Source organism: Thermobia domestica, chromosome 17 (assembly GCF_964235325.1).
Source record: "Thermobia domestica chromosome 17, izTheDome1.hap1.1, whole genome shotgun sequence".
Classification (NCBI taxonomy): domain Eukaryota; kingdom Metazoa; phylum Arthropoda; class Insecta; order Zygentoma; family Lepismatidae; genus Thermobia; species Thermobia domestica.
Genome location: NC_137470.1, coordinates 86,873,367 through 86,894,549, shown reverse-complemented (window position 1 = coordinate 86,894,549; position 21,183 = coordinate 86,873,367). Strand labels below are relative to the sequence as shown.

The following is a 21,183-nucleotide window of genomic DNA, read 5'->3' as shown; positions in this document are numbered from 1 at the left end:
GGTAACGAGATGAATCACCCTATTTTACAGAAGTACGTACATACTATGGTTCTTTACTACCTATACCAAACTTTAGTTTCGGTAATTTCCAAAATTGCCAAAAGTGAGAGTTATCGATCTTAGGTACGCCTGGGCCAGGAGCCCAGGGGCACAAAATTGTACCGACGACCAAGCATACTACTCGTACATACTCTTCAGGGCTTGCAACTCATTTTACATGGAGACTCACATGAGTATGTTCGTACAGGTCTCCACCACGCAGCCCAATCCTATGACCACGAAACTTCATTTCCAGTCAGAGGAACTTCTTGTTCGTAGTGTCATGGTGCTCTATAATGCTGGAAATAAGACATTATGCCGCTTTCTGTAAAACGGGACGGGAACAATATATCCTTAATTATAGCTATCAAGGAACACACCACAGCACCACATTTAAGGAAAAGCTCTCGTGCGGTTTGATAGCATTATGGCCCTCTTGTCAGATCCAAAATATAATGTTTATCCAACATAGTGGATTGCAAGACAACAGCCATGATCCAGGAATACTGCAAAAAATAGGCTCCCTAACAAGATTTATACGGATGAAAGAAGATTTGCCATAACCTCATTCGTTATGGAGAAAATTACATCTTGGGAGTTCTGGATCATGCTACCAACTTACCATGGTTGACAACAGAGTCCTGAGTGTTGTTTTGGTTCATATTAGATCTCTTAGTAGTTAATGAAGCGCAGCGTGGTGGTGGCAAAGGAGGAGGTTCATCAGCATCATCATTTTCCCGGTTTGACGAATAATACTCATTAGATAGACTGGTATCCACATCCGGTAATTCATCACCAATCTGAAAAACATGTTTAAATCCTGGAATTAATTTATAGGAAGCCACAGGCATGTCCGTAGTGTTTTTGCATATGTAGCACATTACATAACAACAAAAGAACCTCCAGTAAATATTCCATTAATAAAAGTAAAGTTTTGCATTAACCTCTTATTTATGAGATGTCTTGAATGTTGTGTCCTGCAAAAATTACGGCATGAACATATCACCTTTGTCTAAATACCCATCGATTTGTAATTATACCCACCAACAGGTACTGTTCTAATGTTACAGAAGCAAAGTAAATCAAACATTTTTTTAAGAAGCTAGTTCCCACAAATACGGCATTTTATATTTTTTTCATATCTACTGAACGATTTGAGATATCAAATTGCAGTAAACGGAATTATGATCCTTATGTCTATTGAAAACCACTAACCCGAAACAAAATCCTTTGAAAAACGTCCAACTTTCAATTCCACTAACTTTGTTTCTGCTTGTTCGAAATACGTCATATATGACAATAGTATTCAACATTAAGGTACTTTGCATCTGCATTACCCCGTCCGTCTCACTTGCATTATTATTATTATTATTATTATTATTATTATTGTAGAAGACTCCAAAATTTGATTGTTTTTCGATGTTTCAATTACAGTAGCGTCCTTAGTTGTAACACTACATAAGTGTGATATTTTGATTTGATTTCAGTTTAGCGTCCCTTTCTGCAGCGAGGCTATATGAGACGTGCATCTACAGCTTAGCATTGGCTCTGAACCAGATGAACTCCCGCCGGGAATCTAATCCAGGTCTCCCACGCCACAGGCGCGTACACTAACCGCTTAGCCATGAGCAAGCTCAGAAGTATCGTACTTTAAGTGTTGGTTTTGCATATACATTTGAAATGTGTAATAATCTGAGTAATGCCTTTAAAACAATGCAACTTTATACTGAGATGGTAACACTGCTAACCTGTGGTATCACGGAGTATGACAATGTTCCTTTGCTGATATTTGCATAGTACAAAATTTTAGCGTTACAAATCCTAAACAAGGATAGAAGGCTATTGAGCGAAGAACTGTGAAACTGTTATTCATTTGCATTTAATATCGCAGATGAAGAGGAATGGAAGGCAGCGAAAGGAAGAGATTAAATATATTGTCCACGGTAATACGCGGGGATAGACACTAGTTATCTTCTATTTGATTCGGTAATCAAATATGTAGAAAATTAAGGTGTGCAAAATATTTTCTGAACTTATTATAAATATTTATACTGACATCTGTAGAGTATATTTATTTGTAAGAAATTTTGTAATGTATAATCATTCATAACACATTGCATACTTATTACTTACTGCCTACTATTCATTTGGTTTGACTTCAAATTAGCAGCAAGGTTATGAGACGTGGATTTACAGGTTACGTGGGATCCGAACCACATGAGCTTCCCCGCCGGGATTTGAACCCGGATCCCCCACGCCAAAGATGTAGAGCGCTAAACATATTGTCACGTCAGAGTTCGCGAGAATTCATGTGTTGTAGTTGAAAAAAAAAAAAAAAACAAAGAGTTTGAAACGAAAACGTCGGGGGGCCGCGGTGGCTCAGTGGTAGAGCGTTCAACTCTGCTGCATGGGGTTCCGGGTTCAAATCCTCCTCCCGCCAAGTGAACTTTGTGGTGGACAAACACCGTGTGGGTGAGTATCCTCGGGGGTTCTCCCGTTTCCTCCCACTCTCTTCATTCCACCATTTCATTCGTTTTTCATAATCATCGTCTCCATTAGCCTAACCGGCATAACCGTGGGACGTAAAACTCAAAAATTTCATTTCATTTCATTTTATGAAACGAAAACGTCAATTTATTAGAAAGTCGGACGAGGCAATATCGTTTCAGCGTTCTTATACTCTATCCACACGGATTGTATTTACTTTCGAACTGCATCAAGACATTAACGTACGGATATAGTAAGTACGCTATCAACTCGCAACCCTGTCATCACTTAGCATTCCATCAACATCTCACAGCCTCAACTGTCAAAGAAACGACAACTGTTCAACTAAATTTACAATTATACTAAAGGATGTGTTACATATCTCACTAACATGGATTAATGCTATTATGTGTTTAAAAATATATGTCATTATGATGATTATAATTACCTCTTCATAGATACCTTATAACTTTTAAACATATATGGAAGAATTGATGCTAGTAAGAGAAATACCAATACTTACGTTTATAGTATCACAGGCGAGAATGATAGGGAAGGAAAAAATGAAATGAAATCTAAGTTTTACGTCCCACGGTTATGCCGGCTAGGCTAAAGGAGACGGTGATGATGAGAAATGAATGAGATGGTGGAATGAAGAAAGTGGGAAGAAACGGGAGAATCCCGAGGAAACTCGCCCACACGGTGTTTGTCCACCACAAAGTTCACTTGGCACGAGCTGGGATCGAACCAGGGACACCATGCACTAGAGGTGAACGCTCTACCACTGAGCCACCGCGACACAAGGAAATTTGTGCCAATCGCCTATCAGGTAACGTGGAATGAGTAATAGTTCGCCTCAAACCAGCCACACATTCATTACTCTGGAGGTCGGTGCTGAGCCGCTCACACCGCTAGGACTGAACTACAACTAGTATTGTGCTTGGACAATCCAGGGCGGCTGAATTAGATATGTGAGAAACAGAAAATACAACCTATTTCAATCTTGCACCATATTCTCCACAACTGCGAACAGTGCAAGAAACCATCAGTTCATTCTTCCATTTCTCACACAATGGGCATATTAGTTCAACAGAAAATGTCCAATTTACACAAGTAAGAAAATTACAGAGTACCATTACCAGTCATATCATTTTAAATTTTTACTCTTAAATAATCCTTGCACATTCAAGCTTTCTGCTTTTAACTTACAATCTTGTTCACGGGGGATAAAAGTAAGGTTATAATACGAGAAAGAAATAAAAGCATCAAGAAGAGAACAAAGCAACGACTACTCGGAGAAGTGCAAACATACCTTGTTACAAGTTTTTTTCTACAATTCACTTGTTAAATCAATAGCCCGCTGTGAATATCAAGAGAGCAAGCTGGTCCATCACTTGACGACTGAATTCCAGCAAAACATGAAAAGGTGTGTCTGGACTCCTTGTCAGGAAGTCGATTTTTCAAATTTTCTTAATGTTCTTATCTCTATTTTAACTTCTAAGAACAAACCTGTATGAAACGGCCGAAAGCGAGATGCTCAAGGATTAGTCACCACCTGAAATCTGAAGTTGACTTGCTAGTATTCCTAAGCGTCTCTGTATACAAACTAAAATTTCTAATACCAAATCTTATATCTACATATCTACAGTTCTACGACAAAATTAAGTTGGTTACCTAAAAGTTCTAAAAACAAATAAATAAGTAAATAAATAAAATAAAAAAAAAAGAATGATATAGGAGTTTCTCACCATGTTTTTATTGCGCAACCTCTTAGCCCCTTCAATGATAGCAAGGTATGAAAACCGAAGCTGATCCGGAGTTTGGATTAAGCCCATTCGATATTTTCTCATCTCCAATAGTACCTCCCGGACATTAACTGAATTTATTCCCTTTTCCTCAATCTGAAACAAACAGAATAATAAAAAAATGTACGTTACCATACCAAATACTTCTCAATGAGCATAGTTGAGCAGAGCGAGATGGTTTACTATGGTTTACTCTATGGTTTACTTACATGTTGTTTGTTGCAAAACTCCTTACATGTTGTTTGTTGCAAAACTCCTCGGCTATTAGAGCAATTTTCACGAAATTTTGAAAGATCTTAAACGCCACCGAAGGAAAAAGATTCTTACCGGGATACTTTAAAAATTATCGCGTCGTGAAGAATAGTGAATGGAAAACTGTACCATATATTTAACATTGAAATTAATGCATTGTAATCCTTGTCTCTGTATTTATCAATTAATTAAATATTTTGCTACGAAAGAACATTATCTGTGGAAATAGCACCGTTCTGCGTCTAAATTATGATCTTCGTGCACACCAAATTACTCACTGGAATACATGGTACGTTTATAAAGCCAATTTGCAACCATTGTTTACAGACTTTTCGTCTATACTTTGCTCTGGATCAAGTTAATTTTATTTCCAATAAATAGTGTTTAACGCAGAAGTCATAGATATTACAAGCGAATTTACTTCCATGTTGTGAAACTATGGAGGATTTCCAAACTACGCGAATTATATACTGTTACCAGAAGTAATAACTCTAAAACCTTTGGTCGCAATAGAAGAATAAGGTCAGTGGTCAGGTGCAAATACAGCGGAACTTTACATCAAAAGTCCTGTAGTTCTTTCATGAATAGTTTCTTCTTGTTCGCCGAGACATGAGGAATTACCGTGTCATTGAGAAAGGCTGCAAGCAATCCCTTTGTGAACTTAACATTTGCTAACAGTAATTTGCTTATTTTGCACAAGTTTCTGACAAGCTCGCTCAGCTCATTACGCATTTTAAATAACGTTATCCAATCATACACTATTTGATATCTATGCTTTTAAAAGCATATTTACAATATCTTTAAGCAGATGCATGCGGCAACAAAATATTTTTAAGAAACGAAAAGAATTACATGTCGTTAATGGTTATGGTAGCAAATTTGTTACGTGTACAAAATTAAGAAATGCCACGATACAACCAGCGGATGTGGTCAATCCAAAATTTGAAAGCTGTTGCCTTGCACCTTAAGTTTCCACAGCAGAAGACTTAATGAAGTGGTCCATTCCCTCTGGCAAATTTTCTACACTGTGGGACTGTAATCCCGAAGTCGCTTAAAAAACAAAAATTTATCACTCGAAGAACCAAGGAATTTAACAGTAAAATTTGTCCAAGAAATTCAATGAATCCCCGCTTCACATCCCACTTGATCCATGTTCGTCCCGCTGACTCGTAAAACGTAACATCATCTGCTGGTGAATGGCAAAGCGGAACGAGTTGTCATCATACAGGAATAGAATAGCAAGTAGAAAAACAAACTCCAGGATGTTCTCCTAATGGTTTTCTTTTTTCTCTTTTTTTCCTAGTTACGCGTACGGAGCTTCCCATTGTAAAAGTGTCTATAACCACCACAGACGTTTGTGAAAAACTTTTACATTTCAGAACCCAATAAGAACGACTGACTGAATAACGTGAAGAACAGAAAACTGCCTTATCTTTATGGCACCCAAAAGATAAATTCATGCTTCATCCAGAGCAACCGCAAACTTCCAGCAGTATCTGGCCGAATTACACAGCTTTTCGGTTGTTCATTTTTCTCTCCATGGCGTATGGAAACTATAGTGCAGAAATCTTGGGCTTATATTTCTTAACTAGTTGTATATCTTGGGAACTGCGTGACTTAACGATCGATGAGGAACGCTTCACTGCTTTTGCCATTTTTTCTCCAAGTCGGTGGCTTCTCTCGGAGGACCACAAACCTAACTTTTTGGTTCAGAACAGCAGTCTCTTACATATCTACTAACACCAACGAAGAAAGTACCTGCAACTGTAGGGTTATCCGTTTCGTCGGATTTAATAGCGTTGATTCATTTATGAAGTATTGAAACCCTTATCCTTACACTATTTACCCGACTATAATCACCGTAGCAGAAGCCACAAATGTAGTCATCTCAACGCTGCAGTCGCATTACCTGCTAGCCAACACAACTGCTTCGTATTCCCAGCAATGACATTTCTGCTGCATATGAGGGAGGACCCAAAAGAAACCGGATTGAAAGCACGAGGTCATTCCTACGCGTAATAAAGAGTTCTCCTAGGTAGCTCTACCAGAGATCTTCCCAAATCAATTTCCCAAGCTAGTGTTGTTTTCTCAATTGTTTCTTGTCTGCCGCCTGCCTAGATTTAAAGAAACAAACAGTGTGTTTGAAAATTTGCTTTCTGCTTGAAAAATCGGCAACGGAAGCTTATCAAATGCTTCAACATGATTTTAAGATGCATGCTATGAGCCGCAAACAAGTTTTCGAGTAGTTTGGGTGCTTTACACGTGATAAGATGACTGTTGAAGATCATACTTGTTCTGTGAGCCCTTGGTCATCTCAAAACCACGAAAACATTGAAAAAAATCCGCCAAAACATCAAAGAAGATCGTAGTTTCACGATCAAGGAAATTTAAAAACAAACAGGTTGACTGAGTATTGCGGGGGTCTTCCACTTATGCAATTCTTCCAAGAAAAAGCAAGACAAGTGAAGTCGAATGTTAAGCCGGTGATGTTTCATTTTTTTTTTTTTTTCGTGGAATTGTGCACCGGAAATTTGTACCCCTTGGTCACACTGTTAACCAGCGATTTTATTTTGAAGTTTTAAACGTTTGCGGGAGGATGTGTAGAGGAAACGTCCGGAACTCTGGCAATCAAGTGACTGATTCCTTCACCATGACAACGCCCCAGCACACAGGTCCTTGTCTGTGAACCGCTGTTTGTGGTCTCAGGGTTAGATTATTGTTCCCCACTTTCCGTATTCGTCAGACTCTTCTTGTTCCCGAGAATGAAAAAAGCTAAAAGAGAAGAGTTTTGATGTGCAGGCTGTAAAAAGAGCTTCGCAGAGGGCACTGGAATATATCAAAGCTGAAGAGTTCCAGAGGTGCTTCAAGCAGTAGAAAAGAAGACTGAAGAAGTAGAGTAGCATCTAATGGAGAGTACTTTGACGGACATTGAAAGAATTTTGTAAAACCTTAATAAATTATTTTTTAGAACAAACTACTGTTTCTTTTGAGTCTTCTTTCAAAGATAAAGAAATTGTTGATGTAACTTACAATCACTTGCGACGTAATTGTGGGGGAAAAAAGAAAATCTCCTATTAGTAAAATATCCTTTCTCAATTTCTTCGAGATTTTTTTTTCTTCAGAATTTAGAGACTCCTTTCCGCCTGACATTCAGAAACTTCCACCTAGAGCTTATGCTTAAATGAATTTTCGCCGAAAATAACACCATGTTACACTCACAAAAGGCGGTAATGCATACCATTTTGCTACGAGGGATCTTCCAATATAAAGGGATAATGTCATAGTATAAGGCCAATAATGAAATATCGATTAATGAAATATGAAGAAAATTGATAGAGCAGTTTTCAAGAACATCATTCGAACAGCTCACCCTAACCAGTGAACTACCCCTCCTAAACTGTCGCAACTTAAAGGAATAATCTCCTTTAGCTTAACCGGCATAACCGTGGGACGTAAAACTCACTTAAAGGAATAATGCAGTATTACACAATCATAATTGATATTCAGTCACAATCAATTTCAATGTGAAATTGAAACAATACCGTTAGAGCTGTTGCAAGAAGTCTCTGAAGTAGAATTACTACCAATAAACTATACTTTTCGAACTGTTTCGAAAGAAATTGATAATGTCAATTGTATGTGCGTTACAACAAATTGATTTACAAAGGCTTACACAAAATTATTGGAAAATAACTATTCTATCAGGCCTTGTTTCCATTTTTTACTAAAACACAACAACACACTGAGCAATGCTCCGGAGAGTGCATAAGAGGTGACCAACTCCCACACAGCCAGAAGGAGTGGAAGTCTGATGAAGACCACAGTTACTGTGTCAAAACTGTTACGTGATTGTGTGTTTTCTTACATATTATCACATAGCCTTGCTCAGTGTGATGTTGTGTTTTAGTACAAAATTATTGGAATAGCATCAGGATGGCGACAAAAATTATGGGAAAGAATTCCCTGACTATTCTCGGTTTTTTAAAAATATTTTTTGAAATTTTCCCTGATATAATCATTCACACAGACGTTCCAATGTTCATGGAAAAGCAGGACCTTTCAATGATGATGCATCCAGTTTTGTTCTTGGATTGTATCCATGAACTAGATAAAATTTAATTTTCCTTCGTGAATGTGGAAGTTGGTTGTAGAAACTACGCTTGATAATAATGTGTCCCAATTCTATACTTTTTCTTCTTCAAATAGTATTTTAAACAATTTTGAACCACGTCATTCATTCGTTCAGTGAGTCCCACGGTAAAGTGGGCTTCTGTGTAAGCATAATTGAAATATATGCCAAACTTATCTGCAAGTTCTTCTCTCAATTTGCTCTTTTGTGCGGAATACCTATCCGAAACGATTTACTTAATTATCCTGTATTACTCCTTTGAATATTACTTGACTAATAGTATCTGCGGTCAAGTCTCGTAATGACTTGGCAATAACAAATATGGTTGTCATGTCAACCATCGGAATCATTACATGACCTAAGGCTATTACCCGATTTTCAAGGAAATAGCAGTCTCTACGTACAGTTTCACTCCTAGATTTCTTAACTTATAGAAGTCAGGTTCCAAAATTTCAATCATTTGGCACTGATCATATGTATAAATCAAGACATCATCCGTATGGAAGTTCAAATGTTTGGGAAATACATTTGCAAATGTAACTCACATTATCCTAGTGTAAACCGCAGAGGCGCTAAGGTTATCTTGCGATAGAGCTTTCATGCGGTATGATCGAAGGTCTGAAATCTTAAAACCTGTGCAATTTTTGACTCTTCAGCAATAGGAATTTGCAAGTATACAGATTTTATGTTACATATCGAATAATACATATGACAGGATATTAGAAATCGGAGGATAGAAACCTACGGAACACCGCATGCTTATTTAAAACTAGCATCTAATACGCACTTTAGCGTATTGTCTGGTTTTTTGATAAATAGCACTGCGCTACTAAAGGGACTGTCCGCTGGCTCGATTATCTGTTATTCTCTTACCAAGGGCTTACACGCAGCAGGAATTGGATATTGTGGTCAATGAAATGGAGTTGTGTTTAGTTCAATGTGATGTTCGTAATTTTCCACGCGGTCAATTGATGTTTTGTCCCACACGAATATATCGGTATATTTGTAACACAAATCTATCACCTTCTTTCTAATCTAAGGATTTGCATTACCTCCGAAGACACTTTGATTTATCAAATTCCCGTCTTTCTTTTTAAATTTCATCCTCTGTATTACCTTTACCTGTAACTTAAAGCAGAAATCAAATCATTGAACACACTGCTCATTGACTGCTGACTGAAGACAGTGCTGCTGTTTGAAGACTGGGTTGATTAAGTCAATATGTTCAGTTAGTTGGCGAAACTGTTACACAATTATTATTTTTTTAAATAAACGTTGCTTTGTTCAGTGATTTGATAGCTACTTTAAGTTATAGAGTAGCTAAACTAATAAGAATCAGTCACTCTTTTATGGTAACAATCTTTCCCATATCCTATAACTATTCGCATTCAGAACTAATTTACGTTCTAATGAATTTTGTTATTTCTAACAAATTTTGCCCTTTAAACAACAGTGCCCTAAGTGTTAATGTATTCTACTTTTCCTCTTTAAGTTTTTCGGGTTCTAACAAATACTCACTTCATGTCCATTAGTTTATAATTTTAGCGGAAATACCACTTTACATCTTGGAGGAAAATACAGCCTTTCATTCAGAACAAACACTGGAACAAGTCGGATTGGAAAATCATGTTTGCTTTTTCCGACACAGGAACTGGATTATTATCACATCCTACTAACTTCATGGACGATTTTCCACACCTATCCATTGTCAAAGATTTTCAGTGACTCGGAAATTATGATGGAACGGTTTTCCAGGCTACACAGAAAAGTACAACGTACTATTTTATCTACTGAAATAGTATTCTGCATTATTCCTTTTATTCTAGTGTCTTCTTTTCTCATTTTAGCACTAGGAGGTACTGAATTCTTATTAATTATCCATTACTGAAAGAAGGAATCTACAATTTCTCGTACTTTCTTATTTTTTATGTCAATTGGTAATAATACTCTCTCCCTCTTGCATTGTATTGTAGCTATAAATTGCCTTTGTTCACCGTTTCTAACACCTGTAAATGAGCCTCTGTCACTTACAGTTTGCTCTAGTTTAAAATTTTGTGATTTCCCTGACAATTTGAATAATTTATACAAATTTATAGAGCATGGAGCTGCATTAGAATTCAGCGTACTATGCAATTTCCGTGGTTGCGTTTGGTAGAACTACATTGGTGGTTGTTCCTGAGGGTAATTATATTTTCCCACGACTTCCTATAATTTTGTCCATTCTTGTATCGTCTCCTACTCCACTTATATTCTGGCCACAATTCCCTCGGTTCTTTAAATAATTATTACCTTTGCCATTCCAACAATTTTTTCAGTTCTTTGAGTTCTAATAAATATTTCTATACTGTCTCCAGAAAGTCTTTTACCACCTCGCGCGGCATTTTGAAAATAATTATTCTCACTCTGATTTCCTATAAACTGGGTTTGATTGATGATGGACCATAGTGTCTTTTTAGGAAACGAGTACTATCACGAAAGTAAACTAATTTTCCATACCAAAAAGTGAACAGAGAATAGCTTATTCCTGAAAAAATAAAATAAAATCGTGTCTCAGAACATTATTTGCACACGAAAAAGAAATTAGTCGTTGAAAATTCGTAGTTTCACAATTCCAGAAGGCACGATAAGGTTATTGACTGATGAAAACTAATTGCTTAACATTTATACCTCACATTAAAACATTAGTTTAACGTCCCACAAACGAGATAGTAATTACTGAGTTAATTATATAAGAACGAAGCGAATGTGAATAGAGAAAGAAACGGAATTACCCTGAGAAAACCTTCCAACGGTGTTTATTATCATAAAACTCATATTGCACACCCACGGTTTAAACAAGAACTTCGGCTCCAGAAACGAACTTTCTACTAACTACTAATTTGTGTTTAAGCTAGTATCAACATACACAATATTTCATACCCATTATATGATGTATGATTGATCGCTTCGATTAATTTCCTTCCTTCAATGTAATACGTGATAAACTGGTCAGCAAGAAGGAACATTTTTGCTTCTCTAGTTCCAAAATCTAAAGATATCGGCGAAAAACAAGATACAGAGCAGTAGCAAGGCTGCAGAGCCTTACCTTCGCTACATAACAGAAGTCAAACAAATAAATTCCAGTCACAGTTTCTTTTACCTACAGTGAAGGTATCAAGATGTCAACATTAAAAGAGGCATTGCACACTATGAAACTTCGTTACTTCCACAATATACTGCAAACAAATGAATATTATTTTACAATTTGAATCGCAAATTCTGTCTCTTTCTTTTCTTGCATTTAATTGTGAATTGCTAAACAAAGAAATCCAGTGTTTATTACGCATTTTTGGAAAGGGCTGCTAGCAGGGTTGTCACCATGGGAGCACACCCTCCAATCCTCAGAAGTTTTTGTACCCCTCTCAAAAGATGTATTCCAATTATTATTATTATTATTATTATTATTATTATTATTATTATTATTATTATTATTATTGCATGTCTTGTCTGAAAAAAAAATATTTTATAAGACTGTACATTTCACATACATATTTAACAAAAATTTGGCTCAAAGAATGACTAAAGAGTCATTCCTCATAAATAAGACCCATGTACCATATTGAACTCATGACTTTATTTGAGCTCATGTGCCATAAATATTGTTCGCAAATACCTGCAGAATAATTTTGAAATAAAAATAAACAATATCTTTTTAAATTTAGAGATGCAAAATTATATTTAAACCATTACAAATGTACAATTATTGATGGAAAATTACCAAATATGTACCTACAAACTTATAACAGTAAATATCCATTACAAGCACAAAGTAGAAAGTACACTTTGGTATCTATAGACGTAATCCATAATTAAAGATCAAGAGATCAAGAAAGTCGGCTAACCACTGAGTATTGACAATGCATATGCTTATGTGTAACATTACTGATTACTTTCCTGAACTCGTAAGTATTTCCGAAATAAATCTCTCTTCGAACTCAAATACATTACAATGAATACACAGATGCTCACATACTATTAACCGTATTCCAAAATCATCTTATTTGTGTAATAAGCTACCCTCTCTTAATGCAGGACAGGAAACTCCGATTAAATCGAAATTAGTGGTAACGAAAAACTGTTGAAATTATGCGTGTGTCGAAAATGAATTTCCCATTGGATCGTTGATCGAACTGCTGTTTTTGTGGATGATTCACCAAATATGATACTCCACTGAACAAGTGAAAGCAAAAATGTGCAACATTCTAGAACATAAGTTTGTTACGCATCATTAGTGGAAAACACCGATAAGTTTTTAAGTTTGAAGTTGCCAATTAAAAAGCAAGTACTTGTAACCCTCTGAAAGGAATGTAGTTACATCCCTACCTGTGTTTCTGCCTGTTTCTAAAACAACAACAAGTATTATTGATGCGTAATTAAAATAAAGATCACTAAAACAAAATTTATGTGAATACTGAATGGATTTAAAGCAACATAAATTATTTAAAATCTGGGTCCTGACATTATCTGTTTGCGGCCTTTGCTATTTACAAAACACACAAATAGAACATACCCTGAGTAGTTCGGAACCGAAATCTTTCAGGTTTATGACATATCCAAATAAATCTTTTCGTAAGTATTAAAATATGAAGAGACAAAACAAATTCTCTCCATGGAGTAATCCATGTACGTCAGAAACGTTAAGCATCAACATTCAAGAAGAAAACAAAACATTACCTGAGTACATTGTATTTAGTTTCATAATGGAAAATAACCAATAAACACATGAACAAATTATTTCTCAGTATGTAAGCGATCAGTGCCGGATCTATAAACCACAAGACCCCGCGGTGCACGGATGCCCGGACCCAAAGACTTTTAAAGGTCCCCCTGCATCTTGCCAGTAAATACTAATTTTTAAAACACTTGAAAAAGAATGATATTGTCACAATAGTTTAATTACCTGAACCAGGTAATGAGCTACCAGGACTGACAATGACGCACGAGATGTCTCTTACTTTCGAGGGATTTAGAAATAAGCTTATCGACACATTGTGTCTCTTGCAAGAGTTGAAACACTGCTGAAGTGTTTTTAGGATTTTTACTTGTAAGAAATCCAACTGCATCCGGACTTGCAACTCTTGTGTTAAAAGTCATTTGGAGAAATTGGGATCGTCTGCGAAAAAATGCTGAGAACAGGGGTATGATGGCGCTGCTGTGATGTGTGTTATTTCAAGAAATTGAGGAATAAGCTATATGTATTCACTGTGCGGTACATAACCTAAGCCTTGTCATTAATGATGCCGTTAAAGGTGTGAAAGAAGTTGTCAGTTACTTCACAACGCTCCAGGATTTGTATATATTTGTGGGCAAAGTATAAATAGTTGGGATATTCTATCATCATTGACATGAGAATCAGATGTCACTTTGAAAAAGCTCAATCCAATTAGATGGGCCCTCACGGTATCAGTCCATTATAGCTATCAATTGGAGGTATGATGATGTAATTAAAACTCTCTGAAAACTTTCACTGATAAGTAAGAAAGCTAACGAGGTATGAGAAGCAGAGCAATTGGCGAAAGTCATGGATTCCTTCGACTGTGTTTTTGACTATAGTACTGTCAAAAATATTTTTACAACTGAACATCGCATCGCAACTTCTCCAAAGTAAACAAATTGACCTGAGAAAGCTTTACGCACTCTTGAAGAGACCTGAGAGGAATTTAAGAAAATGAGAGAGTACCATTAAATAAAATAAGAGGCACAGCTGTGGCTGCAAAATGAAGTCAACCCTGTGTTCCTAGAAAAAACGCAACCCGAAGCGAAAAAACACTTCGATGAACTGGTAGATCATCATCGGTTTTCGGACACACAGGCTTGCTTCAGGGTTAATGTTTACAATAGACTTCTAGATGTCGCGTACAATGAAATAGAGAACCGTTTTACATCGTTATAGACAATTCTTGATGAATCTTCAATCATATTACCGAAAGTACTTGTGAAACTTTCAGATGAAGGAATTTTAGTTAAGGCTGAAAAACTACGAAGACAGTAAGACATTGGTCTACCAGTAAGACATTGACCCGTCGCTACCATTGGAATTAATTCCTCTTCGCACTGGACTTGAAAACCATATTTTAAAGATTAACACTGTTCTGGAATTTGTGGTGAAGTTTCCAATACACTTGCTTTATTCCAGGCTTTACCCGTGACTGTGGCTTCCGCTGACAGGTCATTCTCAGTCCTAAAGAGGATCAAGAGCTATTTAAGGTGTTCAATGACACAGGAAAGAATGAACTTCTCGGGAATGTTGGTAATCAACCATTGTAAAAAGAGATCTTACACGGGGGTTTGTGGAGATGAAGTCAAGGAGAAAGGATTTCTTGTAAAACGCAACTATTTGAATCTCTATTCCATAGCAAATAGAACACTAGGAATATTTCATTAAAATGTACTAATTATGAAAAGTATTGAATATATAGGGGGCCCTTTCAAATTTTTTTGCGGATGGGCCGAAATTTCTAGATCCGGTACTGTATGCGATATATGAACTGATTAAATAAAACACTTGATTATTTTGTCTGTTTGGTATTCAACTATCTCATATTTCACACTGTATTAACATATAATACTATAAGCACTTGGGGAAAAGTGGATGTTAATATCTTCTTGTAGAAATAGCTGAAGTGGACAATACAGAAAATAGCGGTAGCAACTCCTGTTATTACCGTCAGTTGCGTCATGCAACGATTACAATGCAGTATTAACCATTGTGCGTAATTTTACCACTAAGTAAAATGTCTATAGAAAATACTACTGAAATTCTTTAATTCATTCTACATTTAATTCATGCTTTTCGTGATATAAAACGAATACTTGACGCAAACTATACTATTCCTTTGCTATGCGTTATTGTAATACAAAAGATTTTAAATGCATGAGTGCGAGTGACGTTGTTACTTTCGAGTACAAATCATCATTGTCAAGAACTGAGACATTTTCTGCGTTGGTTGTGTTTGCCTTGTGAAAAAGGAAATATAACAGATTGTTCTAAGGATTGCCACAAGATACATGAAACATCAATAAAAAGCAGACAAGTGTTTCTATACGTTAATAAGAGGTGTGGCAATTAAATAACGAGACTAGTGTCATAAATGTGATGTATTGCAAAGAAAGTTACAATTGACTGTTATCCCCTTCAATATACTCCCCTCCCCTATCGATACACAGCTGCATACGCGCCTTCCATTGTCCAAAGCAATGCTGTAGGTCATCAGATGTCACCCTGTTCAACAACTCTGAAGTTTTTCGGTTCACCTCTTCCACAGACTGAAAATGTGTTCCCTTCAATGAACTTTTCACTTTTGGGAATAGATAGAAGTCAGAGGGAGCCAGATCTGGGGAATACGGAGGATGGTCAAGCACAGGAATGCGCTTGGCTGCTAAAAACTGCTTCAGAGAAAGGGCATTATGGGCAGGCCCATTGTCTTGGTGGAGGATCCAAGCATCGTTCTTCAACAAATCCGGTCTCTTCTTCCTTATTCTTTCCCTCAGCCTGATTAGGACTTCTTTGTAGTAGGTCTGATTCACCGTTTGATCCTGAGGCACCCATTCAGTCATGATGATACCCCTGATATCGAAAAAAACGATAAGCATTGCCCTCACTTTCGACTTGCTCATTCGTGCTTTTTTCATTCTTTGCGATGTGGGAGTCTTCCAGTGCATGGATTGACGCTTTGTCTCGGGGTCATACTGGAAAATCCATGTTTCATCACATGTGATGACACGTGTTAGCAAGTCTGGTTCTGCTTTGAGTCGTTCCATGACGTCACAGCAAATGGTCTTTCGAATGTCTATTTGTTCCTGAGAGATGTTTTTCGGGACAATTTTTGCACAAACTTTTGTCATGTTTAAATTGTCATGCAAAATTTGTCTTACTGTCTCTTTGTTATGTCTGCGATCATCCAAATGACCAGACGTCTATCTTTCTACACAAGTTCATTAATTTTTGAAAATTTTCGTTCGTTTTTTAACTCAAAGGGAGGCCGGGTCGTTCATCATCTTCAACCTCCTCCCTACCTTCTCAAAATCGTTTGTGCCATGCGAAAACTCGCGCACGTGACATAGCATTATTACCATACACCTCTTTTAACAATGCACAACATTCCGTCGGTGTTTTAATTTCACCAGAAATTTGATGTTAATGCGCTATTCAACTTTACTGTTCACCATGATTCCGGCACTACTACAGAACAGTCCTATTCATACAAGCCTGCAAAGAAAAAGAAAAGCTGTCACAATCATGAAACAGTGGCTGTTAATGAAGGTTCAAGATCAACAACACATCATTAGCTACCTCCCCCCTCCCCATATCCTGCGCAACAGGAGGTGGGCAGTCTCGTTATTTAATTGCCACACCTCGTATAGGAGAGTTGCCTTAACTTAAATTACAGTCCTGGCAACATGAAATTATAGTCCTTTCCTGAGATACTTGGAACAGCGTATTCTCATGTTTTAAAACGAAAGTTTCAAAAAAAAAAAAAAAAACTGTATTTTAAAATTGAACAAAATAACTGTAGTCCTGCGTCTTTAAAACGGAAGAAAACAGTTCAAAAAGAAAAAGTATCTGACAAATTTGAAGAAGGGTTGGATATCTATCGATTCCCACCATACACTTCGCAACATGAAAGAGTAATTGATTTCTTATTTTAACTGGCGTCTCATTCTGCAAAAATGTGCAACGATTGTAAAGGAAAGATTGTGCAGTTTATAAAAACGAAAAATAATTATTTTTAACTTTCTTGTGGTTCAGTTTTTATACAACGGAGAAAAATTATGATAGAAAATAAATGTTAACTGAAGTGTCTCGTACCCCCAAAGACAAAAATATATGAGAGCCGAAGTTTGGTTACACACTCAACCACGTCTGAAACAGTCTTAAAATTTTCACTTTAAATGATTTTAAAATCTCATTCTTAGCAAATCAAAATTCCCTGACTCTTTAACAGAATACCCCGATCTTTCCCGGTTCTCCAAGTTTATCGCCACCCCGAGTCTCCAAGAAAATTAGCTTTCGATTTACGGTCTTAAGTCATCAATAATTACCTGTTTTCGGAGAAGTATGTTAGGAAAATAAGACCCCACCCTTTCTAAAGAACATTTTAAAAACATTTAACTTCAAGAGTGTAGCCCCGATTCATTGAATGGTATGAATTCTAAACCTACACATGAACAGATTAACATACACATACAAAATGTCTTGAAAGAGGTGAAACATTCGTTGAAACCCTAACATAGCATTTTTCCGCTACTACAAGACTCTTCACTTCTATAGTTGTTCCAAATTTAAGAAACAAAAATCTTTCTTACCAATACTAAGCAGGAATCTACCAGGCAAAATGTTCCTGAGCGCCCAATCCCTGCAGAACAGTGGACGACGGGAGGTCCCACATTTTGATCCAAAGCCCCACTTTGTCTCACCACCATCAGAAAATTCAGGAATGCTGTTGGACTCTGAGGAACACCGAAATCAGGCCACGTAGTATAATGGAAGTGGAGAATTTCTCTGGAATCGCCTGATTCCAGTTCGGTCAGTCTGTGAACGAAAGTCAATGCATGTACATGAATGTTATATATAAGTCAAACAACATGCATCAATATGAATAGCAATGCGAAGCAAATAATTTTACAATTTGAAACTCTTTTTTAATTTAGACATGTTTCACGAGGGGTTTTTCAAGCGGGCCCCTATGAGCTCAAACTGGCCATTACCCTTCTATGTAAAAAGGAAATTTAGTATAATTTCGTATATGAACGTCTTTTTGATTTGTATTATTGTAATGCAGTTACCACCTTATTTTTGAAGGAAAAAAGTCATTTCTCCTAACTATTTTTTGCAGTCATTCCAAAGAAAACAACAGATCCGTGAATATCCAAAACTTCGTTCATTTCGTAATATTGAATGCCCACTGAAATAAATAAACACAAATATGATTTTACCAAACAAGTGCTACAATGTATCACAAGTAGACAAGTGAAACAGTAAAATTTCAATACACATTTCATATTACCTTTTTTCTTCCTGGTCATAAGAATAGCCAGAACTACTACCTTTAAGATTTTATGAAGAAGTCAGAAAAGCTCGTTACAATTTACTGTCATGATACCTTTCTTTGTTGTAAAGTCACGAAGGATGATATGTATATCTCAAATTACAATAGTGTAACTTGTAATGGAAAATTTCTCTAAAAATAAGTTGACTAAAACCTGTTAAATATTTATGCAACCTTCTTACGTGGTTCAATGAACACACTAATTTTGAATTATGGCTCTAGTCATCAGGTATATGATCTGCCGAACGTAACGGAAATGCCAATACTGGGCATCATACACTCAAAGTAGTCCCATAAAGTGCAAATTATTATATCCAATATACACTAAAATACATCACATTTCTTTTCCATGAACTTTGGAGTTTTTGAAGATTCTACTCTGGAACTTCACTGGCGATACAATTACTCAATAAATCTTTGTAAATGATGAAATTCAATTCTAACTTGCTTTGGGGTGAACTAACATACCGTATTTATGCATGTATAATGAGTATATGTGTATAATGTACATCCTGTTTTTGATACGAAAAACTATATATAATCTTGCATACTAAACGAAGAATAGTAATTTAGCGGTACAAGATCTATTTAACGGTGTTTTCTTTTGGTCATTTTTGCTAGTAATTACCGTGTATTTACACATAATACAGTAATTACGCTACGTGAAGGTGCAGTCATTTCACTTATTAGGATTACCCAGTGAGACCTACAATACGCAGGGATTTTAACGATAGCTATTTATAGCCCATATTCCATTACTCAAAACAATTTTTTTAATTCGGTTTTTTGCACCAGATAAAGCGATTATCTCGACCGACTTCGTCGAGTTTAACGGTGGCCATCTATAGCCCATATCTTATACATGTAAGTGAAGTTTTGAATTGCTTTTTGCAACCGGTAGCTATGGCCATTACCTCCATCAAGTTCATTAATGGAGTCAATCCGTTAATGTTAACGTATAAAGACAACTGTAACAACGACTATCTATAGCCCATATTCCTTACAAGAAGTGAATCCTTGAATTTGTCTTTTTGCAATAGATAGCTAGAGCAACTATCTCGGTCGAGCTCGTTAATGAAGCAATCCGTTAACATATTAACGGATAACAGTAATTTTAATGATGGCTATCTATAGCCCATATCTCAAAAATGTACGGAATTTTTGAATTCTGTCTTTTCCAATAGATAGCTACAGCGATTATCCTGGCCGAGTGGGCCACTACATTGTGAACTACTTTCTCAAGTCTCAGAAGCAGTAGCGTGTCTGGTCGAGTTGTCAGAGACCCTGGCTGGCGAAGTCGCACGCTCTAGTTTCGCTTGCTAGGGAACGGATGTTCTATACCATGATATTATATTGACTATTATGGTGTTCTTTTTTGGTTTTCCCATATAGCTACCCTGAAGAGCTTCCTCACTGTCATATGGCCAACGCACATGTCTTTAGCAAAGGAGACTTAAGTTCGACCCCAAGTGGGGCTTCATGTGGTTCGCATTCCATGCTGAGCTCTCCTCTCATACAGCCTTGTTGTCGAAAGGAACGTTTAACTTCAAACGAACAACCAACACATATACCCTACAAAGCATAACATTTTGACATTAATTGGTTGGTCGTTTTTTTGTCAGTTTAACGTTTTTTTTTTTTCAGCGTTAAGCCTATGTGAGACCAGAGTTACTGTTTAAAGTGAGTACCGATCACTATTCGAGTTAGTATCCGAGGTCATTGGAATCGAACTCATGATCATTTGTGTTACTCACTTGCCCACGGAGAGAGAACATGTGACATTAGTTACCAAAGAAATAAACAATGTTAAAACTGCTGCCCAAAAGCAGAAGATTTCATCTACAGAATTGGTCGAAATTGAAATATCAGCAGCACGTGAACCATTGTCATGGGGCAGAAAGCCACATCAATAATATTGTCGATGGTATCATAGATACAGTATAAGCCATACCTTAAGTTTGCAGCTTTTAGCTGAGGAGAAAATTGCGATTTTCCCACGACCAGATTTTTAGTAGATATGGTCTTTTGCATTTGGACGGCACATAAACGGAAATAATTGTAAACCACCAGTTTTGTCACGTATATAAATCGGAAAGAAGAACGATAAAACCTTACGTAAGTTATAGGATGCAATAACATCTCGTTCTCTTGCTTCTTAATTTTACGTAGACTATGTATGATGCTATATTGTTACAACATAGTTTAACATGGAACGTTTCCGATAAAACGTTTCTTGTGTGTACCAGAAAGGTATATATTAGTGTTTTTCACTAGGTGAGCCATTAAGAGGGAATTTAAAAGGTAATAGAGTAGAATCTCCTACTTTGAGATGATTTGCCCTTGAGAGCCCCGTTAAACCAGTTAGTTGTTAAGTGGTATATAG

General features: G+C 36.6%; 1 protein-coding gene across 3 annotated transcripts in view; it reads right to left on the bottom strand.

The window, feature by feature from the left end:
* LOC145673807 (tyrosine-protein phosphatase non-receptor type 2-like) overlaps window positions 1–21,183 on the bottom strand; it is a 281,317-nt gene that overhangs the window by 49,833 nt on the left and 210,301 nt on the right. For all 3 annotated transcript variants that reach the window (XR_014128818.1, XM_081743573.1, XM_081743574.1), the window contains exons 5-7: window positions 18,058–18,283; window positions 4,275–4,427; window positions 662–839 (exon numbers count right to left, since the gene is read on the bottom strand). Coding sequence is in view for 2 of the 3 variants with exons in the window: in XM_081743573.1 (XP_081599699.1) it covers window positions 662–839; window positions 4,275–4,427; window positions 18,058–18,283 (557 nt within the window). In the remaining variant the exon portion in view is untranslated. The remainder of the gene's footprint in view (window positions 1–661; window positions 840–4,274; window positions 4,428–18,057; window positions 18,284–21,183) is intronic.